The sequence below is a fragment of the Blastomyces dermatitidis genome (assembly GCF_000003525.1).
Source record: "Blastomyces dermatitidis ER-3 genomic scaffold supercont1.3, whole genome shotgun sequence".
NCBI lineage: Eukaryota > Fungi > Ascomycota > Eurotiomycetes > Onygenales > Ajellomycetaceae > Blastomyces > Blastomyces dermatitidis.
The window spans coordinates 4584096-4605181 of NW_025544776.1; the positions used below are offsets into that span (position 1 = coordinate 4584096).

Below are 21086 nucleotides of genomic sequence, written 5' to 3' on the forward strand. Positions count from 1 at the left end.
GGTGAACGACGTAACGTCGAACGGGGAAATGTTTGGTCGGAGCGAAGAACTGGAGCCACGCGTAGCGATGCTGGAGTTCAGAGATCCTGAAAAAGGAGACTCTGAAGGGGGAGTTGAGATATTTAACTCTGGAGAGTGGATGGAAGCTATGGTGTCTGTCCTTTTAGGAGAGACAGAAAAGGTAAAAGAAAGCCAAAAGGCTTAGAAGGAGGCCATAATTTGGAACACTTTGATTGAAACCCTGATTATAGTCTATGTGCGTCTCTGGACTGGGTAGAGTTTTTGGGTCTGATGTATGATGGATGATGTTGTGGGAGGGAGGGGAGATTTTACGGAGGGGGAAAAGAAAAAAGTCAGAAGTGGGAATCAGGCATCTATTAAAGCGCGGGCATGGCTTGCGGCTGCTGGTAGGTGTCCCAAAACAGCTTAGCGCCTGAGGCTGAATTAGCGCCGAAGAACCATAGACGCTAGGCCCAGCTGGGTACCCCGATTTAGCCGCTAGATCTAACATGGACTAGTGTGTTGTTCCCGGTGTCTCGGGTGTGAGTCATAGCGCATGCTGGCTCCTGATTGGCCAATGGCTTGCTCCTTCTCTCCACCTTGAACGCGCTAAAAGCCCCGCAATCGCAAAGCCAAGTGGAGCGCGCTGGAATCAGGTACCTTTGGTGGACTCCGTGACTTGCCTCTTCCTTCACGCAAATGCAAGTACCTCCTCGGTAATCTATACTTTTTCTGACAAAGATGTTGGGGGTCCCGGGGGTTGATCGGCCCTTCTACCAGCAGCGCTGGTGGTGACTGAGCTCTTTTGCCCCGGTAGCCTACAAAAGACTACACGGCGGTCGGTCCAGGTCGCGGTCTCACGGGACCTGGCAGGCCAATGTAGGCCAGTTCGGGGTTAGCGTGGGCTGTGTTTGACTCACTTTGCGCCTCGCCCTGGCCAGATATACGAAGGGGTTTCGGCGCCTCGGTGACTTCTCTGGGAATAGAGAGTACTCTGTATGCGAGATGAGGATGAGCTTTGCTCTTGCCAGCAGACATACGCAGTGTAGACCGCATTATTCTTTTGGATTAGGATCAAGAATTTAGAGGAGGAGGAAAAAAAATAAATTACCCTATGCTCTCCTCAAGTGTAAGATGGATGGACCCAGTCTGAAATCCACCCAATTATTTGCGTCCCTTTCTGCCAGGTGTCAAAGCCAGGGCGTGACAAGAAAAAAAAAAATATGATCAAAAATCCAAGAAATTACCCTCTTTTTTTCTTTTTTTTTTTTTTCTTTTTCTGACATTCCGCAGGTTCCTCAACTGCACTTTCTTGACTAATTTTTAGCCGCTACGTTTTGTGGGGTAACTTTTGTACTGTACCTTCCAGTTTCTCGTGTTCGAGGTTGCAGTTGGTGCCTTGGGTTCCATTCCTAGAGGATATGTCCGGACCTGCGTCGCAGCATTTAAAGCGGCATTTTCCATCATGGGGAATCCAGAAGTTGGAGCATCCGTTTCTGCGGGAGTTGCCAACGAATAATAATAATGTGGATCTTTGTCCTCTCCCAAAACCTCTCTCCCAAATACAATTTTCGATGATATCAAAGCCAGGAGAACTGAAAACGACTTGGGCCAGATATTATGCCGTGGTATAGTCGATTTGGCGGCGCAAAACCCAGAATCCACCACCCGTGAGGTGGACGCCTGAGAAACAATCAACCAGGTAAGGTACGTGGGCGGGAAACTGATAACCGAACACCATTCCATATTTAATATTGGCGTTCGTGCGCAATGCACACACCAGCCCGGACGATGGAGATCAGACGAAAAGCCGACGCCTTTTTGGTTGTGTTACACTTCAGAACATTTAACAAAGAAGGAGGTAATCATTTCACCCTGTTGTTTTTAAAGACTAAAGAAAAGAGATTCAAAGTTTTAGCAAGCAAGGAAACAATGACAAAAGCAAGATCGGCAACCTTTTTTCGGCTCTTCGTTCCCTATAAGCTCGCGAGATCCTGTCCTCTAGCTTTTGGCTCCCATTTTCCATTCACCGTCAAGCCGACCCAATTGCCAGCGCCAAATAAACCCTGGTCTCATCAGGACAGAAACCGGCACGATTATTCTGACTGATATGAATTTCTTCGTCCACTGTTATGGGAACCGTTACGTCAAGGCAGATATGAAATATGAAGGGAGGGAGAAAGCAGATGCGGACGGGAGTCCAGGGGTTGGTAAGGCAGATTCATCATTTCAGAAGTGGATTGTGACCAGCACAACAGTGACAACACCGACTCCATTTGACACCTAGGAGGCTTACCAGATGAGTATATCAACACGACTCAATTCTACTCTCCGAGGCACTCTCTTCAATTATTTCGTGCATATCAAAGAAACCCCTCAAACATGGCAAGTTCTGTACCTGTTGAGAGTCGGTCACTTGCAGATGTTGCGGCAGCAGCAACGGTGCCTCTTCGGGATGATTTGTTTTCGGATTGTGTCTCGCCCTGTCTCCATTGAGAACATCGTCAACTCTGTGTGTTCCAACTACGGAGAGGCCCTGCTCACTGATAAGATCACGAAATGAAGTGAGCGACATGCACCTAACGTGTCATTCTAATGGGGGGATAAAATGAACAATCTCAAAGTGAAAAGTTCTAAATATGTATATGGGTTAACGTAGCAACATATACCAAAGACAAATATAATTGAAGCTTCATATAATCTTACCTGATTTTGTTCACATTAGTTATTTAGTGAGGTGTCTATATAACACATTCAATGTGCAGCTACTATTTAGAGCTAGATCTTTTTCTCCCAGTTTGAAACTGTCGCGAGATAGATGATTAAGAGAACACCAGAGCCTAAAAAATTGGTCATGATGGCAAAATTTCTCAAGGTAACTAACAGCTAGTGCGAGATGACGGACGATAGAAAGACGATGAGGGATCAGGAATGTGAAGGTTCAAAAATGCCTAGAACCTTATTTTGATTAAGGTTAACAAATGCCAAGAAACGGGCTAAAAATAGACTCTCCTGCAATGCAGAGCTACAACAATTTCAACTGTCGGGCGCCTCCTCCTGGTTCATTTCTATTTAATGCTGAGTGGCAACTGCAATTTTTAAAGTTAATTAAACTTTCCGGAACCAAGCAAACTCAGTGTACCTATCAAGTTTTCATCGGGGACCTATCAGATACTTGCTTCGAGAACCTCAACGCCGGGGATCCATCCTGGTTCAAGACAGTTAAACTCCAGGCACAAGATACACGTGCCTTCGCTTACCCCACCACATCGTTGGGTGGGTGCGCCTCACCACAACGATATTATCACCACAATGTTACCTTTATCTAATTCATCTATCATCACATTATTATTATCAATTAACCACTTACAATATGACTACTGAAAATGAAATTATTGAGAAAAGGGTTCAAGATGCCTTTGACATGTATAAATGCAATTCAAAACAAAAAGTCAAGCCATTGGCTTGAGAATTTAACATGCTCTATTCCTACCTTCACTGCTGTATTACTGAGATCAAATCAAAGATGAAGAAACAGCCAATTAATCAGATGTTAAATGAAGCTCAGAAGAAGGCAGTAAAAGAGTGAATTAAACAGATAAATAGTCAGAATAGAGTTGAACAGCCTTCAATCATTGATAATATTCAGAATTTCATAAATTTGATTCTTGTTCAGAATTCCATTGATTCTGAGATCAATTCTTCTACTGTGAGAAAGATGTGATCTTATAGATTTATCAAATGTCTCTCAGAGTATAGATGAATCAAACAGAAGTCAATTGATTTAAATAACTCTTTATAGAAGATATTTACATCATTCAAATATGATATGACAGATTGAAGATCACAATATTGAGATATCAAATACGAGAGAGAGATCTCTATAATATGAATGAGATTGTATTTCAAGAAGAAAAAGAACATTCAGAATGAGTTCTAACCTCTCAACCTGATTATAATGCTGTCCTCAGTTTGAACTTTTCATGTGAATTGATCACTATGATAGAATGTATTACATCACTTGCAGACAGCCAAATGTCTTCAAATGAAAAATACATGTTGTCAAGTATGCAGTATAGGAGGTATAATGATGGTTAAGAATGCCAATTAGTAGATTAAAGCTCAGCGGGTGGAGGAGATTCAAAAGGACATCCACGATGCAGATCAAGAGGTTATAAATATTGGATTAATAGGTATGAGAGATGCAGAGGACCTTTTTTTTTTATATATATATAAAGAGGGTGATCCTAATATACCAAGACATTGAAGCTACAAATATATTCATTCTTGATGCAAAGTAATGTTGTGGTGAGACGCACCCACCCACGATGTGGTGGGGTAGTTAAGCGATAAGTTAATCCCAGAACTCGGACTGTTGTATTTGAACATCACTTGTCCAATTGTCCAAGTTGGGTTGACAGATTCTACCAAGCATATTCCTTATGTTTTATTTAGTTCCCTTACATCTTCAATGTCAAAATAGCTATCTTTCTCTATTTGACATGTGGTGTGCTGATTTAGAAGAGGCTGTCATGAATGTCTTCTAGCACTCCCCGTAAAACACTCTATACATCTCTCAGGATATTCAAATTACTAGACACAACAGGACCATTGAATTACTCATTTGAAGCAATCCCTAGTGAGGTTATCTACAATATTGCAAAACCTTCTGTATAACTATTTTCTCCTCTGAAAAGATGTGGTTTTCGTTATTTGACATTTACCACCATTAACTAGCTGTCAAGGGATAGCTCGCTCAAAATCTTCACAGCAAACCGCAGCAGTTACTTGTACAGGCAGGACATGGATAATTAGCCATTTATTCACCTATTTCTGACCATCACCACACCACGAACCTATGCCAGCCGAGCTGTGCCTGATCGAGCCGCCTTTCCCGGGCGCCGTCAGCTCCGCTGCAACAACGCCCCAAGCTCACTGCACGCACTGCATGTTCCCCGACTCGGCTAAGTAAGCCGCGGACGGACCATTGTCCACCAACCAAACAAAATCACCGCCGTCTGATTCTCCAACCCCCACGGTTTCTACCTACCCCAAACACTCCCGCAAGCATTCGATACCACCCTATCCTGGGGTCGCCCGCTAGCTCTTACTTTCCCCTCATTCGTCATTACCCAAGCAATCTGCAGTTGCTCTCGTGAGGTGACGTGACATGCTCCCCCTCGTCATCTGCGGTACGCACCCGAGAGCAGCCTCCTCCTTTGACCCTCAACTCCCCCTCTGAGACTTGAGTAACAATTGCACAACACCTGGATACTGGTCACCACCCGTTGTTGTACGTGGCAGATGCCAGCCTGCTTACTTGTGCAATCCCATTGTCTGCTACAGGTCTGAAAACATGAGCTGGTCGCTCACCATTCGCCCTGCTCTGCGGCCTTGCCGCGGCGGCACCTGTCCAGACGCCGCATCTCTCCCTCAGCGTTTGCGCGCCGCGATTTCTGGTCAGTATAAATTAACCTTTGGGATCTTTCTCTAAAATCCTTCATTATCTCCAAAATCTGGATATAAAATAAAGTTTCGCCACTAACAACTGAGGCACCTGTTGGCAGCTACTCAAATCCGTCGGTTCTCTGCTGGACCCCAATGGTGCGAGGAACAGAAGAAACCCACCACCCCACCGAACTTGATAACCTCCGTTCCTTACTCTGCCCTAACCATTGGGATCCCCTTCGAAACCTTCCCGAACGAGCGACGCGTTGCCCTGACGCCACAGAATGCCGCTCTCCTGTTGAAGAAGGGATTCGGGCGCGTGCTGATTGAGCGTGGTGCTGGTGCTCAAGCTAAGTTTACAGATGAAGCATATGAGAAAGCGGGCGCAACGCTTGTGGACAGGACGGCTGTTTGGCAGGATAGCGATATCTTGCTGAAAGTTCGTGCGCCCTTGCTAAATGGATCCAGCAACAACGAAGTGGCCGCTCTCCGGGAGGGGAGCACCCTCATTTCTTTTCTATACCCCGCACAGAATAAGGAACTGGTCAACGCCCTGGCTGCTCGCCGCGTAACTTCGTTTGCGATGGATATGATTCCTCGCATCTCCCGCGCACAAGTTTTTGATGCTCTAAGGTATACTTTTGGGAATACCCCTGTCCGGCCAATTTTTTTAGAAAATATGTATACTCACTGCTTCATTAGCTCTATGGCAAATATCGCAGGCTATAAAGCCGTCCTCGAAGCTTCGAATCACTTTGGGCGATTTCTTCCAGGTCAAGTTACTGCAGCTGGGTAAGTGGCCCATCCGGATTCTCTATACTGCTATAGACAGCAACGGATATTAAGACGGGGATATGCTAACGAGTTGCTGTTCAAATGCTGTAGAAAGGTAATATAATTCGATTTGACACTGTACGAAACTAGAATATCTAAAAGCTAATTTGAGGTGTAGATCCCCCCAGGTAAAGTTCTCGTTATCGGGGCTGGTGTAGCTGGTCTCAGTGCCATTGGTTCCGTACGTATCTTGTCCGCCCCAGTAATTATGAATGCCCATGCTTTTCCTCTAACTGCGCACGTAGGCCCGTCGTCTTGGAGCAATTGTCCGAGGGTTTGATACACGATCAGCCGCACGCGAGCAAGTACAGTCTCTTGGTGCTGAATTCATCGAAGTCGACATCCAAGAAGAAGGCTCCGGTGCTGGTGGCTACGCGAAGGAAATGTCGAAGGAGTTCTTGGAAGCTGAAATGAAGCTATTCATGGAACAGTGCAAAGAAGTAGACATTGTGATCACCACTGCTTTAATTCCCGGAAAACCAGCGCCTAAGTTGATCAAGAGAGAGGTATGCATTTGCTTATATCGACCACATAGCTAAGGGCATTCCGCTAAAGTTCGTGATACAGATGGTAGCAGCAATGAAACCAGGCTCTGTCATAGTTGATCTAGCGGCTGAAGCTGGTGGAAATTGCGAATTAACTGTTCCCGGACAATTGACTGTTGAAAACGGCGTTACCATTATTGGTTTGTCTCACGCTCGATTTATGTCGTCGTTTTTTGCTAACGCTCTACTAGGATACACGGATCTTCCTTCTCGACTTCCAACACAGTCATCCACTCTATACTCCAATAATATCACCAAATTCCTTCTCTCCATGGCCCCAGAAGAAAAGAAATTTGGCATCGACCCTACAGATGAGGTTGTTCGTGGCTCAATTGTTACTGAAAATGGCGAAATCCTCCCCCCCGCTCCTCGACCTGCTCCCCCTCCCGCTCCAGCTCGCAAGACTGCTGATCTTTCCAAGGAGAGTGCTACCCTAGCCCTGACCCCATTCCAGAAGATCTCTCGGGAGGTTGCCACCGTAACTGGTGGAATGGGTCTAGCAGTAACCCTCGGGAAGATCACAGGCCCATTGTTCATGAGCAACGTATTTACCGCTGGACTTGCCTCGCTTATTGGCTATCGTGTTGTTTGGGGAGTAGTTCCTGCTCTACACTCCCCGTTGATGAGTGTAACGAACGCCATCTCAGGTAAAAACGATTCAACTCCTTTAACTGAAAAGAGTTAACTCACGAAAATCATAATCTAGGCATGGTTGGTGTGGGCGGCCTATTTGTCATGGGGGGAGGGTTTGTTCCTGAGACCGTTCCGCAGTTCCTCGGCGCATTATCGGTCCTGTTGGCATTTGTAAACGTATCTGGCGGTTTCGTCATCACCAAGCGAATGTTAGATATGTTTAGACGTATGCTTTCATCAAGTTTCCTTTTCCACTTCCCTATCCAAAGCTTCATAACTAACAATCTCACGAACATCAGGACCGACGGATCCCCCTGAATATCCTTGGTTATACGCCATTCCCGGCCTGTTGTTTGGTGGAGGCTTCATTGCAGCCGCAAGCACCGGTATGGCTGGCCTTGTGCAAGCCGGATATCTTGTTAGCAGTCTCCTGTGCATTAGTACGTCGACCCATTTTAGCTCCTCCCATATTATCACCCTCTAACGCACGCATCTAGGCTCCCTTTCTGGCCTTGCTTCTCAAGCGACGGCGCGGCGAGGCAACATCTTAGGTATATTGGGTGTAGCTTCCGGAATGCTCGCTTCCCTGGCTGCTGTGGGCTTCTCCCCTGAAGTTCTTGCGCAGTTCGTCGGAGTTGCTGGGTTTGGAGGTATTGTTGGTGAGTAGCTCAATTTTTTTAAACCCTGATCGGTTTACATACATCGAGAAGAAAACATAGTTCTAATTTATTTAGGCGCCTTGATCGGTCGTCGCATTACGCCAACTGGACTGCCACAAACCGTTGCAGCATTGCACTCCGTTGTCGGATTGGCTGCCGTTCTTACCAGCATTGGAAGTGTTATGGCAGATCTTGGACATATTTCCACGCTCCATCTTGTCACTGCATATATGGGAGTTGTCATTGGTAATACCTCTTTCAAAAAAAAATGTTTTCTAGACACAGCTAATTGACCATAGGTGGCATTACTTTCACTGGTTCAATCGTCGCCTTCCTCAAACTAGCGGGACGGATGGCTTCTCGTCCCACTATTATACCCGGCCGGCACGTAATTAACGCATCTCTCCTCGGAGGAAATGCCGCTCTGATGGGAGCATTTGTCACCATGGCCCCAGGTGCTCCTATGACCGCAGCGTTATGCCTGGGGGCTAGTACGGTACTCAGCTTTTTGAAAGGATATACTACAACTGCTGCCATCGGTGGTGCTGATATGCGTACGTTTTTGTCCCACGTCTGAAAGTGTGTTTGTTTATACAGATTCAACTAACTAGAGATATCATTTCCCCAATAGCCGTGGTAATTACCGTTTTGAATGCATATTCTGGGTTTGCGCTGGTTGCGGAGGGCTTCATGCTCGACAACCCCCTATTGACCACTGTCGGATCACTTATCGGAGTCAGCGGTTCTATTTTGTCATACATTATGGTAAATTCCTCCGTTTTCGACTCTCTGTTACTCCTGTCTTTACTAACATGATACTCTTCAGTGTGTTGCTATGAATAGATCCCTGACCAACGTGCTATTTGGTGGCATATCCTCCACAACCGCTACGGATCACAAAATTGAAGGACAAATTACTAAAACATCGATCGATGAAACGGTGGATTCCCTTGCTAATGCAGAGAGCGTTATAATTGTACGATCTGAAATAATAGTTCCCTCAATTCTATCCTAGATAACTGACTGTCTCCCAGGTTGTCGGCTATGGAATGGCTGTCGCGAAAGCCCAGTATGCAATCTCGGAGATCACACGAATGCTGCGCGCCAAAGGAGTGAAGGTCAGATTCGCAATCCACCCCGTGGCCGGCAGAATGCCTGGGCAATGCAACGTCTTACTAGCAGAAGCCTCTGTGCCATACGATAGTAAGTGACCTTTCCGAACCTTGACATGAACACATGTAAACTAACAATTTTTACGCCTGCTAGTCGTACTGGAGATGGATGAAATCAACGATGATTTCGATGACACTGACGTGACGCTGGTTATTGGTGCTAATGATACCGTCAACCCGATCGCGCTGGAGCCCGGCTCTCCGATCGCTGGCATGCCCGTTCTAAATGTTTGGAAGAGCAAGGAGGTCATTGTCATGAAGCGAGGCATGGCTAGTGGATACGGTCAGCTTAACTCCCTATTTAATATTTATCTTGCGTTACGCCAGCCTCTGTTTTCTCTCAACAAGGAGATGAAAAGGCGCTCGAAGCTGCAAAAAAAAATTCACCCATGACCGGTTTGAAACTAACCACTTTGTGATCAACCTATGTTATAGCCGACGTACCGAACCCCATGTTCTACATGCCCAAGACAAGGATGTTGTTCGGAGACGCGAAGACTTCCTGCGATGGTAAGATTGATTGATCGCATCTCAAAATGGTCCAGAACTCCCCGGTTTACTTTTCCCAGTTAGCTAACCAACCTACGAAAACTAACTAGCAATCCAACGCGGTCTCGAATCGCGGAAATGAAATCGTAAATCGCCGGTTGGATGAAACGACAAGATCTAACACTAACTGTTGACTGACTCTATCCTCGCATCTACGACAAGGATTTAGCCCATAACAAACAACAACATGGCCTTGCAGACAGAAAAACAAAGAAATAAGAGATAAGAGAGAAGAGAGAAGAAAAGGAAAGAAAGGAAAATAAAATAGAGAAGAGAAGAAAGAAAGGAGGAATTCATTGCAGCCGTATGAAACCGCTAACCAAGATAAGAAGTCAAACTCAAACGGCAACAATTACGCAGCAAGGATATCTCACCCAAATACCATACTTCTTTCCTTGCTCTCGCCCACTGACCACTAACCACTGCCGTCTGTCGTCTCTCGTCTGCCCTCTGCTCGTCGAAAACAGAACTTGGGGGCCGGGGAGGGAGGAGAAAACGGAAGCGTGTTTAGAAACAGAAACAAACGAACTATCTTTTCCTTCCCCTTTTCATCTTGTTCTCATACACTCACTCACTCGCAGTACATGTGCCAAAAAGAGAGGGAGAAAAAAAAGGAGTGATTTTTTTCCCCGTTAAAGAATGAAAAGCCCTAGCTGCTAGAAAAGAAAACCACTGAAAAGCGAAAAGATCTATCTTGCCCTTCCTTGCCTTGGCCCCCCAAATCGCATATATTTAGACGGTTTTCTTGTTTTCTTTTTCTTTTTCTTTTTTGTTTCCCTATTCTCATTCCCTTTCCTTTTCTCATCTTTTTCTCTTTCTCTGTTCTTCTTTCCTGCTCTTTCTTCGTAAGACCGGGAAAGCAAAGCAAGCAAAGCAAAGCAGGCAGGCAGGCAATACCATATATAAAGGACGTGAATATGCATGCATACCCATTCAATTCCATGTTGATTGGTTGATTGATAATACATATTGTTAGCTAGATCATCCCGTTCCCATCCCACCAACCCCTTTTGTTTCACTTTTTCGCTTTTTTTTTTTTTTTTAAACCTCTTCCATTTCCTTTCCTGGCCGCTCTATTGATTTCCGCGTTCCCTTTTCCTTTTTCCTTTTTCCTTTTTTTGGATTTTGATTTTGATTTGTTTTGCTCCAAATTCCGCGCGCGCTGCCTTGCCATTTTCATTTTTCATTCATTTTTCATTCAGTTCCACATAGTTTGGCATGAATTTCCCATCCCCATCCCCATAATTTCGTTACTCCTTAGTTATATATACATACTGCTCCTTAGTCCGATATCGATATCTGTCATCTAACCGCGCGTAGCTAGCTACTACTCCCTTTTCTTTTCTACATCTTCCCCCTGGACTAGTTAACAAATAGATAGATAGATATATACCAAAGATAGGAGGAAGGAAGTTCCATATATTGATTGATTGATTGATTGATTGGTTGATATATATCTCATACTAGGTACAATATTATTTGAAAATGTGCCCTACATACTCGTAATCCCGCCCCCTCCCCCAGGTCAGAGGGAGGGAACCCCTGAACCCACCGGCAGGATCGATCCATTCGCATGTATCTTCCTTGCATTGTAGAAAGGAAGGAATTTGGAGATAAATTTATTCTGGACGAAAGGGACAGAAAAGGAGAATCGCGAAAGAGCATACATAGCAAATTCGGACTGACTGGCAGATAGATAGATAGATGGGGCGTAGGGAACGGAGGAATAATATAAACTTTTGCTGCAGTTATGAAGAGGGTGGGCGACCTATATGGTATACTTATTATGATCATTCGAGGAAGTGAAAAGTCAAGAACGGGGTCATAGTTTTTACAGATATTTGATGATTTATATTGACGATGACAGATATTATTATTACTTATTATTGTGGTGGGCCGGACATACACTAGACATATCCAGCACATCATCTCTACGCTGTACACTCACCCTATCTCTCGTCATATTGAATTTTCATATTTGTTGAGAATCTAGCTCATTCTAATACTAATTCCAGTTTTTAACCCTCTAATCTACCTCTACACTAAGAAACTGGGTGTTGGAAAGGGGATGGAGAGTGTTAGAATAGATTAGTAATGTGTGTATTATGTGTGAGTGTGTATTTTAGAGCTTTGGCACCACGTTTAAGCGTATGCCCTTTGTGGTTGGGATGAATTACGTATTAATATAGCCAATAGATTAGAGCACCCAGTTAGCAAGAATGTGGAGGGAAGGGTTATCAATGACAAAATAGGAAAACAAAAAAAGAGGATGTAACCACAAACAAAAAGAGAGGAAATTGACTTGGGTATTGGGGTATCATTCACGTCCACCTCGCAAACAGTTTTTTTTGGGGGGTTTTGTTTTGTTTTTTTTTTCGAGAAAAATAATACAGCAGCAGCGCGCACCAAAAAGAAAACAATATTAACGAAAATAAATAAGGAAATGAGCGACACGTATATCGAGCATGTCTCGTTGAATAAACATTTTCGAAGACCGGAGATTAGAGTGGCGGGTGCGAGCAGTGAGGGGAGGGTTTGCAACCTGCGGTGCGCACGACAATTTTTGACATCATACAGGGGATTTTTCTCGTTTGCTGTTTTTTGGTTCTTTTCTTTCGTTTAAGAAGAAAAACGGAGGGGGAGGGAGCTGCTGGGCTATAGTTCTTTGCCGTGGTTGTTATTGGAGGGGAGGGACTACGATCATCCAACTAGGCAGTTGACACGCCAGGACTAGACAAGTACCGCTGGTCCCACCACTTCTCGATCTCAACGAAGCTCGTCCTGGCGCCTGCACTTCATGCAGCAGCTTGGACGGGCTGTGAAGAAGATGATGTTGGGGCAGTAGCATCTGCCTTCTCCTCGGCCTCAGTGCCGTTCACAGCGGCGGGGGGGTCGGCTGGGGCATCCTTGCTGATTGGCTCAGGTTTCTCAGCAGCCTCTGGAATGGGCTCGGATTCTGAAGTGGCAGCAGCAGGCTCTTTCTCCTTTTTGCCGGCCTTACTGACACGGCGGAAAACTCCTCCGAACATTTGGCCGGGGGACTTCGCCTTGTCCTCCTCAGTAGCTTGCTCGCCATCAGTTGTGGACTCCGGCTTCTTCTCTTTCTTGGAGCCAAGGGTTCCGAAGAGGGAGGTGCGACGCTTCTCCTTGACAGCGGGAGGAATGGTCTCCGCTGCAGCAGGCTCCGCAGGAGTCTCCTCGTGCTTCTTCTCAGCCTTCTCTTCAGGTTTGGCGGCCTCCTTCTTGTCCTGTAAAAAGAAATAACAAGTCAGTTGGAGTTGACGACTAACTTTGGAACGAGACCATGTCATGTGAACTTACGTCGTGCTTCATTTCCTTCTTGATGAAGTTTAGGAAGCCACTCTTGGTGGATGTTGGCGAGGCAACTGGTTCCTCGGCCTCCTTGGCGGGCTGAGCAGGTTCTCCTGCAGCAGTTACGGTCTCAGGCTTGATAGGCTCTGATGTGGAAGCATCGACGGGGTCACCAAGTTGAGGTGCAGTGCTGGAGACAGCAGTCTCTGAGGTCTTGGGAGCGCTCTCCTTTTCGGCCTTGTCCTGGTTGCCGACCTTCTGGAAGATGTTTCCAAAGATAGAGGCACGCTTGGCCTTGGCGGTGGTAGCTGGCTCAGACTTGGCCTCGGGTTTCTTCTCCTCAGCCTTTGGCTCTTCAGCGGCGGCGGCAGGAGCTGGAACAAGTTAGCTCTGTGCTCATAAAGTTATTCCAAATAGTGAAGCTTACCCTCAGCAGACTCAGCAGGAGCAGCGGTCTCAGCAGCCGGGGCCGCAGCCTCTGGCTCATCCTTCTTGTCGTCTTTAGCCTCAGCCTTCTCCTCCTTCTTTTCCTCCTTCTTCTCTTCATCCTTCTTGGCAAGGAAGTTTCCGAAAATGCTGGCGCGCTTCCGGGATTGAGATCGGCTCTTCTCCTTTTGCTCTGACTTTTTCTCCTCCTGCTCTGGCTTCTTCTCGTCCTTTTTGTCCTCTTCCTCCTTCTTCTCTCCCTCTTCTACTTCCTTAGCAGGCTCCTTCTTCGGGGTAGCAGCTGCGAGAGCTGGAGGCTTGGCTAACGTAAACTTTTAGTACGTGATTACCAGCCAAAAGTAATAAGAAAAAGAAAAAAAAATTAAAATAGAAAACATCCAAGAGAACATTGGACATCACTTACTCAATTTCTCCAGCTCAGCCTTATAACCCTCGCTAGAAGTGATGGTCTCCTTCTCGTTCTTGGCATCAGCAGCCTTGGCCTCGATGGCAGCAACCCAAGAATCGCGCTCATCACTGCTAGCAGCCTGAAAGGTATGCTTGTGTCCAGCCAATTTGAACTGGAACTCGTTACTAGACTCCTTGGTTACATCCGAGATGTCGGCCAAGTTGATGATTCCAGTGGGGGCAGTCTTGTCCTCGGCACGCTTGGCTAAAAAGAGCAGGCCCTTGCCAGTCTGGCTGGCCCATGCAGCGGTGGGATGTGCAACGCTCAGCTTCTCATTCTGGAAGTAGGTAGAGAGCTGCTTGACCTCAACGGCGTCGTCACTGAACCAGCAGAATCGCTTGGAGAAACGGAAGCCCCTATTTCAAGATTACCAAATGTTAGCTTTCCACGATTTTATATTTATATAAATGTTGTGCACGCTCAACACCGGGGTGACCTACTTAACTAATCCTGGAGCCTTGTAGCCAAGGACGCCCTCAGAAGCGGGCTTGATCTCAGCATTGGGCTCTTCCTTGGTTGGTTCTTCAGCAGAAGATGGGGCATTAGCGGCAGGTTCATTTGTAGCTGGGGCAGCAGTCTCTGCGGGGGTTTCAGCAGCAGAGGCAGCAGGAGCGTCCTTGGAGGGTTCGGTAGCGGGAGTGGCAGCTGGGACCTCCTCGACCGGCTTCTGAACTTCCGACATGTTGATGATGGGGGGTTTGCGAAAAGAGGGATGTGGAGAGTTATTAGGATGTAGTAGACAATAAGGGGGAGGAGATATTAAAAGAGGTGGGTTGACGCAAGACAACAGCGGACTCGAAGCAGCTTCGACTTGAGGAGGATATCGATATTAAGTAAGGGGGGTTAATAATAGTAAATCGGTGGCAATCGGTGGCAATATAGCGTAGGGTATCTCTAGGTATATATATTTTTTTTTGTTGGTTGGGGGGGGGGGGGGGGGGGTATCTCAGGAAGGAAATAGAAAGAGAAATTGATAGATGATATAGGAGAGAGGACCTCAAGCAGAAGCACAAGCAAAGAGAACGCTGGGTATCACAATATGGAAAGGGAGCTGAACAGCTGGTGGAAGAGATGACACACACAGGGAGAGGAGAGAGAGAGAGAGAGAGAGAGGAAAAGAAGAGGAAGAGGAAGAAGAAGAGGAAGAAGAAGAAGAAGAAAGAAAGAAAAAGAGCCGAGCAGCTGAAGAAAAAGGGAAAGCGGAAAGGTAACTAAGCGAGAAACCTTGGGTTCAACGTATTAATTGTCCCCGTACTGTACTGTCCCCGTATCATGGCGTACTGCTTGGGGTCTAGGCAGCGGAAAGGGGTGGTCTGCGGCGGTGTCAGGTGTTCCCCTTCGGCCAATTGGCAGCCGTTGAGGGCGCTGTTCTTGCATGGTTGGATGGGATGAAAGGGCGTAATGTACGTGTACCGTACTGTCCCCCAAAACCAACCGCCTATCTTTTGTGGAACCGGGCCAGTCAAACTTACCAAAGTTACAGAGCGTCTGGTTACGGACCCCTCCCTCCCCCGTACAGCCAATTGCCTAGCGGTTTTACCGCTGCCAAACTCCACCTGCAAGCTCCCAAGCTCCCCTGGTATTGTGTGTAAATTACGGGATTACGGGATTACGGGATCACCCTTCCCTTGAATGACGGTTGCTTCCAAGGTTGCTGCTGCTTTTTCCATGCTTTGGAATTGGGGCAAAATATATATATATTATTATTAAGTAAAAAGGGTTGGAATAATAACGAAGTTAACTACAACAAGTAAGTAATAACACAACATATAAAATGCTCCAAATATCCCCTCATATTCTCATATTGTTTAACCTGCTCTCCGCCTCTTATCATTATTTAGTCGTAGGTTGTTCGAATCATCGCAATTCATTATCTTATTTACTCTGTTCGACTCGACTGTGGATTCCCTGTCGGTCGGTCGGTCGTTCCTCTTCATAAGCTAACAAAGCTAACAAGCTCCAGCTAACAAGCTCACTCCCAAGAGCACGCCCAGTCTTCTTCAAAGCAAAATAATCGGCTGGGACCAGGATGATGAATGGGGCATGCCAGTGGATATATCTGACCTGCCTAACAGTGCTAAGCAGCTCGGCTCCACCGCACTATTTATATTTAACCCATTAAAATAAATCCAATCCATGAATCATGATGATATTTTTTTTTCCTTTTTTTTTTTTTTTTTTTTTTTTTTTTTTTTTTTTTTTTTTTTTTTTTCCTACTCGCTCACTTGCCAACCGAGTAGTGAGTAGTAGAGGCAGGGAAAAAACGAAGAAGGAGGAAAAAGCAGCGCATTGTCCGCCGCCCCCGTTCGTTCGCCCAGCCATGCTCTGTCAAAGCCTCATGCCAGCCACCTCCTCTCCTGCTCCCAGCCACGAGTAACAAGCAACAGACAGCCGCTGGCCAAACAAGCCTGCCTTGAAGTGAGCGTCCCCTATAACTCGTACGTAAGAAACTGGGAAAGTACAGTAGAGCAGTGGAGCGCCTTCACAGGAACAGGCCAAGGTTGATGGGGAAAAGAGAGCCAAAAAAGAAAGAAACGAATAAGGAAAAGACGAGAAAGGAAAAAAGGTTAGATTTCGGGCTGTTCCTTGGTGAGGATTCGGAGGGATGTCCCCGCCCGAAGCTTCGGAAAACCCAGAATCGCATTTCTCCATCCCATCCCATTCCATTTTTATTTTTATTTTTATTTTTATTTTTGGCTCTTTTTTATTTTATTTTTTAACCTTTTTGCTGCATCTACGCTGTACGCTGTACGCTGTACGCTGTAGAGACCACGCAATCACATGCCTCCCGAATTCCTTCAACTAAATGCTGGAGTCCATGTGTTCATGGATGGAAAATGCGAAGCGATCTTATCCCTCCTAGTAGCAATCATGACATATAACTACTCACCGCAGAATCTTTTGTATTGAAACACCCGAGAATCCCGATCTGCTGCTGCCGCGCCTGAGCACTCGTTCATGCGTACAAGGTACAGGGGGACGGCGGTTATCCTATTACCATCATTATTATTATTCAAAAAAAAGGGGGGGGGAAGCAGAAGAGGAGGGCGCCCGAACTCCTTTTAACTAAAATTTTTAGTTCAGCTTAAGGAACAAAGACTCCACAGTAGTAAACGACAAGCAGCAAGTGGCAGTAGCGTGATTGCTAAGAACTTTCTTTTCTTTTCGTTTCTTTTTTTGGGGGGGGGGCGGTCCTGTGGTCGCTAGCGTGTCTATTCCAGCTCAGTATCAACACCCGTTTCTATGGGGGAAAAAAAATCGATAGAGAAATGGCGAGTAGGTATGGCATGAGTACTGAGTACTCCGTACACAGTCTAGACATATGAGTCTTGGGGTGAAAAGAGAGGTGTTCACTCACCAGGTGTTGGGAAGTGTAGGATAAGTTGATCTTACGAGGAATCTATATGTGGGGCACGTGATCTAGGATAGTCATAACGGATTTGTCAATAATAATAGTGAGCACCAACCAACCAACCAAGCAGCAGCAGAGAGAAAGAAGAGCGGCAGGAAACCTGTGCTGAAAAGATAAGATATAGTTACGCTGTAGACGCCCTTGCGCCGGATGTAAGTTACAGTATAACTATCAGCAAATTTCTGAATGATATTCAGCACCTCAACCAATCCTTTCTTCTCACAGCTTCCCTTGTGCCTCTCTCTCCCTTGATTGGAGCTGTTTTTCGCTCAACTGCTGTTTGGTTGAACCGCTAGTTCCTCCTCGAGATCGACAAACCCGCAGCAAGCCCTAATCAAAACACACTTCCTAGGTTGTATGCTGTACTCCGTACAGCGTAGGGATGCAACAGTAATCCCCCCATAACATACGGAGTTAACTATCATACCATACAGGGCTACCTACTACTGCCATGTACCCCGTGTGTGTATGAATGACTCGATCTCGTATTAAATAAAAAATAAAAAAATAAAAAAATAAAAAAATAAAAAAAAATTTTGTCTGGCATGATTTTGAGTTAGACTTTTGGCAGGCAGGCCAGCAGCAGCACAACAACAGCTTTTTCAGAATCTTCTTGATCAATTCTTCTCATACACACGCCACGGGGAAGAATCTGGGGAAGAATCCCATTTATTTACTGTACATTCACGCATTGCGGGATGAAATCTTATTGGGAAAAAAAAAAAAAAAAAAAAAAAGGGAGGGAAAAGCAAAGCAGGTTGCTTGTTTGAAACTTTGGGGGGTATGTGAATCATCATATGATATCAAACCACGATGATGCAATTAACTAGTTAGTCAACTAACTATATTAATGCACCAAAATGCGGGGGAGTCAGGGGAGGATGGTGTGATATCGGCATCCTGGAAGCTTCGGAGGGGGCAGGAAGGGAAGAGAGATCAGGTTTTATCTCCCCTTTTTTTTTTTTTCTTTTGCCTCAGGACGGGGAGGACGGCTCTGCTATTTTGACAAGATGAGATGGATGAAGTTGGTTGAAGCTTCGAATTTGCATATTTGTTCGTTAAATCTCCTCGTTGTCCGAAACAATGCTGCTGAGAAAAACTTCTTCTTTTTATTATGATTGATGATATCAGAATTTGAGGGCATTGATTGAGATTGACATTATGAAGTTTTCAAGAAACAAAAAGGCCTATTCCTTTTTTCTTTCTCTATGCAATTTAGTTAGCTTGATATAATAAATCATCCATTAACTTACTTGACCTGAACCAAAAGCGTGCCAGAATGTCTATATCTACTAGTTGCAGGTTGATGCACGCCATCCATGGGACCATGATTATTCTACCCATGACCACTCTTGAGCCCAAGCCCAAGCAAATTCATTAACATTACAGAGCATCCTCTCAAAAGTTTTGATTAGTGCTAAGAATTTGCTGAGAGGTAGACTAGCTTTAGTTAAGCAGCAGGCATTCATCCTCTTAGAATTATGGTTAAGAGAGGGCAGGGAAATACCTTATGGTAACAGGATTACTCCGTACAGGTTAAAAGGATCCCCCGTACACAGGAGTGTAACCAATAATGATACAGACAGAGTCAAGACATCATGCGGGCTTCCTTTCAAAAAGTATGTTTCCCTCCCTCCCGGAGGGCTTCTAGTTATCTCTTCCTCGACCGACCCCGCGCCATCACAGCACATTTGAGGGTACTCTGTACTCTGTACTCCGTCCATATCAAAGAAATCCGCAAAACACAGCATATAAGTTTCATTTTGATACTTACCTCTGAGGAAAAAAAGGTCATGACCGCTTCATTTGCCTTTTCTCCTTTCACACACCCCCTTTCCAAATCCCATTTGCGGAGTGATTAAGATGATATAGCATTTGAACGATTCCTGCCCTACCCTACCCCTCCCCTCCTCGCACCCCTCCCCCTCCCTCGTAGGCTGAACTCAATGATTCATCATCTAGCAACCAGCCCAAGCCCGAGCAAAGGCCAAGGTATGCCAGCAGCACCTCGAAACCATGTACGGTACGTTGGGATCGAGGCAAACAGGCAGATTCAATAATTGGCTGTTTACCGTCCCGCCCCCCCACTCGCAACTCCCTCCCTCTCTCTCGCATGAGCGAAGCACGCGATCAGGCTACCTTTTTTTTTAGTATTTAGTAGTGGGAAATCCCTGTATTCGGTTTGGGTGTTCTCTGTGCTCTGACGTGGGGAATCTGATTTTGATCTGATCCCTGCGAGAACGTTGGATGGCTTGGCATCAATTTTTTAAATTTTTTTTTTTAGTCCATGGATGAAATGAATACCATACGCCGTACGGAGTACATAGGAGACGAGTTTACCTGCCTTGGTTGGGAAGGGGGACGGGGGGATGGCGAGTGAGCGATGACAGCGGAAGGGGGTTGTTAACGATGCAGCCAGGGATGCAACTGGGGTTGACTGGAATGGAATGGAAAAGGGATGGGTTTCTCGGCGCAGGACGGAATAGGAGTAGTCTGGCTGTATCTAGGCATAATAGTACGGAGTAGAGTAGGCATCGATGAGTTGCGTTGAGTTGACATGGTTGGATAGATAATTTGATACAGTTTTGTCCAGTAGAGTACTCTCGTAGTGAGGGGGGCAGGTTTACCCACGTTCTCTGACTTTATTTTTAACCTTCTTCTTCTTTCTTCTTTTTGTGTCGGGTGATTCATACTGGAGATTCTCATCGAGAAGTATGGACCAATAGAAGCGTGTGAATGGATAACAATAAGTATGAGGGAGAGGAACGTCCTACGGTAACTACGCTGTACGCTGCGTACATGTCTAAACCTACATTCTCCTCTTCTCCAATTAGCTTCGTGGCTAGGGAAGAGGGAAATCGCGAAGATTGTTGAATGGATCCTGAAACACGGGAGAATGCAATAAATAAGTCATCTGATCAGGCCAGAGGAATGGGAGATTTGGAAATAAATAAAACGGGGTTGATATAGGGTTCTAGAGGCGGCGGAAACAGCCTGGGAGAGAACGGCAGAAATCATTGTAAGGGGCTGGCTGGTTAATAAAGAGTTATTCAATAATTAACCCAATAAATAATTCAATCCGTACTACGGAGTAACTAACTACTCCGTACACTCCTTGCCCTGGTATTTATGCTAAATAAATATCCAATCGTGCTCAGCGTCAAAGGATCACTCACTCCAGGGTTCTCGAAGCTTTTTCCAAAACATTCCAGACACTTTCGATCGGAACTTAACCATACACGCATAAATATTACAGTAATGGAGTACAATACGCAGGGAACAACATATGTATGTAATAACTATGATGTATGTAATTTGTTCTATGAGCGCCCTGGTATGGCCCATCTTCATCCTGTAATATACCTCTTCTTGTCCTTTCTATGAAGTAAATGAAACATACTATAAGACGCTTTGTGAGGGTCAAAATGCCTTCTGATAGGATAAGAATTGAACATAAATGTCCTTGACATAAGACTGGACTGTTGTACTCGATTATCACAACAGAGAGTGGAAAGTCTGAGTGACGTTAGGTTGTTTGGAGTTTAGCGCCGCCAAATCCACCGCGACAGCTCTCGCAATAAATAATCCATCCAACTTTCCAAAACATTCAACAAACTACAAAAAGTC

General features: G+C 45.5%; 4 protein-coding genes across 4 annotated transcripts; 1 reads left to right on the top strand and 3 right to left on the bottom strand.

The window, feature by feature from the left end:
* Nucleotides 1-1280: 1280 nt before the first annotated feature.
* BDCG_03234 (uncharacterized protein) lies at nucleotides 1281-2994 on the bottom strand. The gene is made up of 2 exons (XM_045418841.1): nucleotides 2707-2994; nucleotides 1281-2483 (listed from the first exon to the last, which is right to left on the bottom strand). The coding sequence occupies exon 2, from the start codon at nucleotides 1744-1746 to the stop codon at nucleotides 1324-1326; it is 423 nt and encodes a 140-aa protein (XP_045275320.1). The 5' UTR covers nucleotides 1747-2483; nucleotides 2707-2994; the 3' UTR covers nucleotides 1281-1323.
* A 1227-nt stretch (nucleotides 2995-4221) lies between these two features.
* Nucleotides 4222-10883, top strand: BDCG_03236 (NAD(P) transhydrogenase). Its single transcript, XM_045418842.1, has 19 exons — nucleotides 4222-5459; nucleotides 5568-6081; nucleotides 6151-6240; nucleotides 6334-6337; nucleotides 6401-6463; nucleotides 6528-6788; nucleotides 6850-6967; nucleotides 7019-7474; nucleotides 7534-7686; nucleotides 7760-7900; nucleotides 7958-8119; nucleotides 8195-8365; nucleotides 8419-8673; nucleotides 8751-8884; nucleotides 8946-9095; nucleotides 9154-9322; nucleotides 9386-9574; nucleotides 9727-9801; nucleotides 9891-10883. Exons 1-19 carry the CDS (start codon nucleotides 5357-5359, stop codon nucleotides 9920-9922), a joined length of 3240 nt encoding a protein of 1079 aa, XP_045275321.1. The 5' UTR covers nucleotides 4222-5356; the 3' UTR covers nucleotides 9923-10883.
* Nucleotides 10884-11272: 389 nt separating this feature from the next.
* Nucleotides 11273-14986, bottom strand: BDCG_03237 (immunogenic protein). The gene is made up of 5 exons (XM_045418843.1): nucleotides 14488-14986; nucleotides 14003-14403; nucleotides 13580-13900; nucleotides 13162-13526; nucleotides 11273-13088 (listed from the first exon to the last, which is right to left on the bottom strand). The coding sequence occupies exons 1-5, from the start codon at nucleotides 14727-14729 to the stop codon at nucleotides 12636-12638; spliced, it is 1782 nt and encodes a 593-aa protein (XP_045275322.1). The 5' UTR covers nucleotides 14730-14986; the 3' UTR covers nucleotides 11273-12635.
* Nucleotides 14987-18441: 3455 nt separating this feature from the next.
* On the bottom strand, nucleotides 18442-20322 carry BDCG_16708 (uncharacterized protein). Its single transcript, XM_045425904.1, has 2 exons — nucleotides 19804-20322; nucleotides 18442-19710 (listed from the first exon to the last, which is right to left on the bottom strand). The coding sequence occupies exon 1, from the start codon at nucleotides 20163-20165 to the stop codon at nucleotides 19863-19865; it is 303 nt and encodes a 100-aa protein (XP_045280360.1). The 5' UTR covers nucleotides 20166-20322; the 3' UTR covers nucleotides 18442-19710; nucleotides 19804-19862.
* Nucleotides 20323-21086: the final 764 nt, after the last annotated feature.

Coding starts and splice junctions, on each gene's coding strand:
- BDCG_03234 (XM_045418841.1), bottom strand. CDS start 1,746: ATGGAATGGTGTTCGGTTATCAGTTTCCCGCCCACGTACCTTACCTGG.
- BDCG_03236 (XM_045418842.1), top strand. CDS start 5,357: ATGAGCTGGTCGCTCACCATTCGCCCTGCTCTGCGGCCTTGCCGCGGC. Junction 7,901..7,957: donor TAGCAGTCTCCTGTGCATTA/GTACGTCGACCC, acceptor GCACGCATCTAG/GCTCCCTTTCTGGCCTTGCT. Junction 9,096..9,153: donor ATGCAGAGAGCGTTATAATT/GTACGATCTGAA, acceptor ACTGTCTCCCAG/GTTGTCGGCTATGGAATGGC.
- BDCG_03237 (XM_045418843.1), bottom strand. CDS start 14,729: ATGTCGGAAGTTCAGAAGCCGGTCGAGGAGGTCCCAGCTGCCACTCCC. Junction 14,404..14,487: donor AAGGCTCCAGGATTAGTTAA/GTAGGTCACCCC, acceptor ATCTTGAAATAG/GGGCTTCCGTTTCTCCAAGC. Junction 13,901..14,002: donor GGCTGAGCTGGAGAAATTGA/GTAAGTGATGTC, acceptor AGTTTACGTTAG/CCAAGCCTCCAGCTCTCGCA.
- BDCG_16708 (XM_045425904.1), bottom strand. CDS start 20,165: ATGAGAATCTCCAGTATGAATCACCCGACACAAAAAGAAGAAAGAAGA.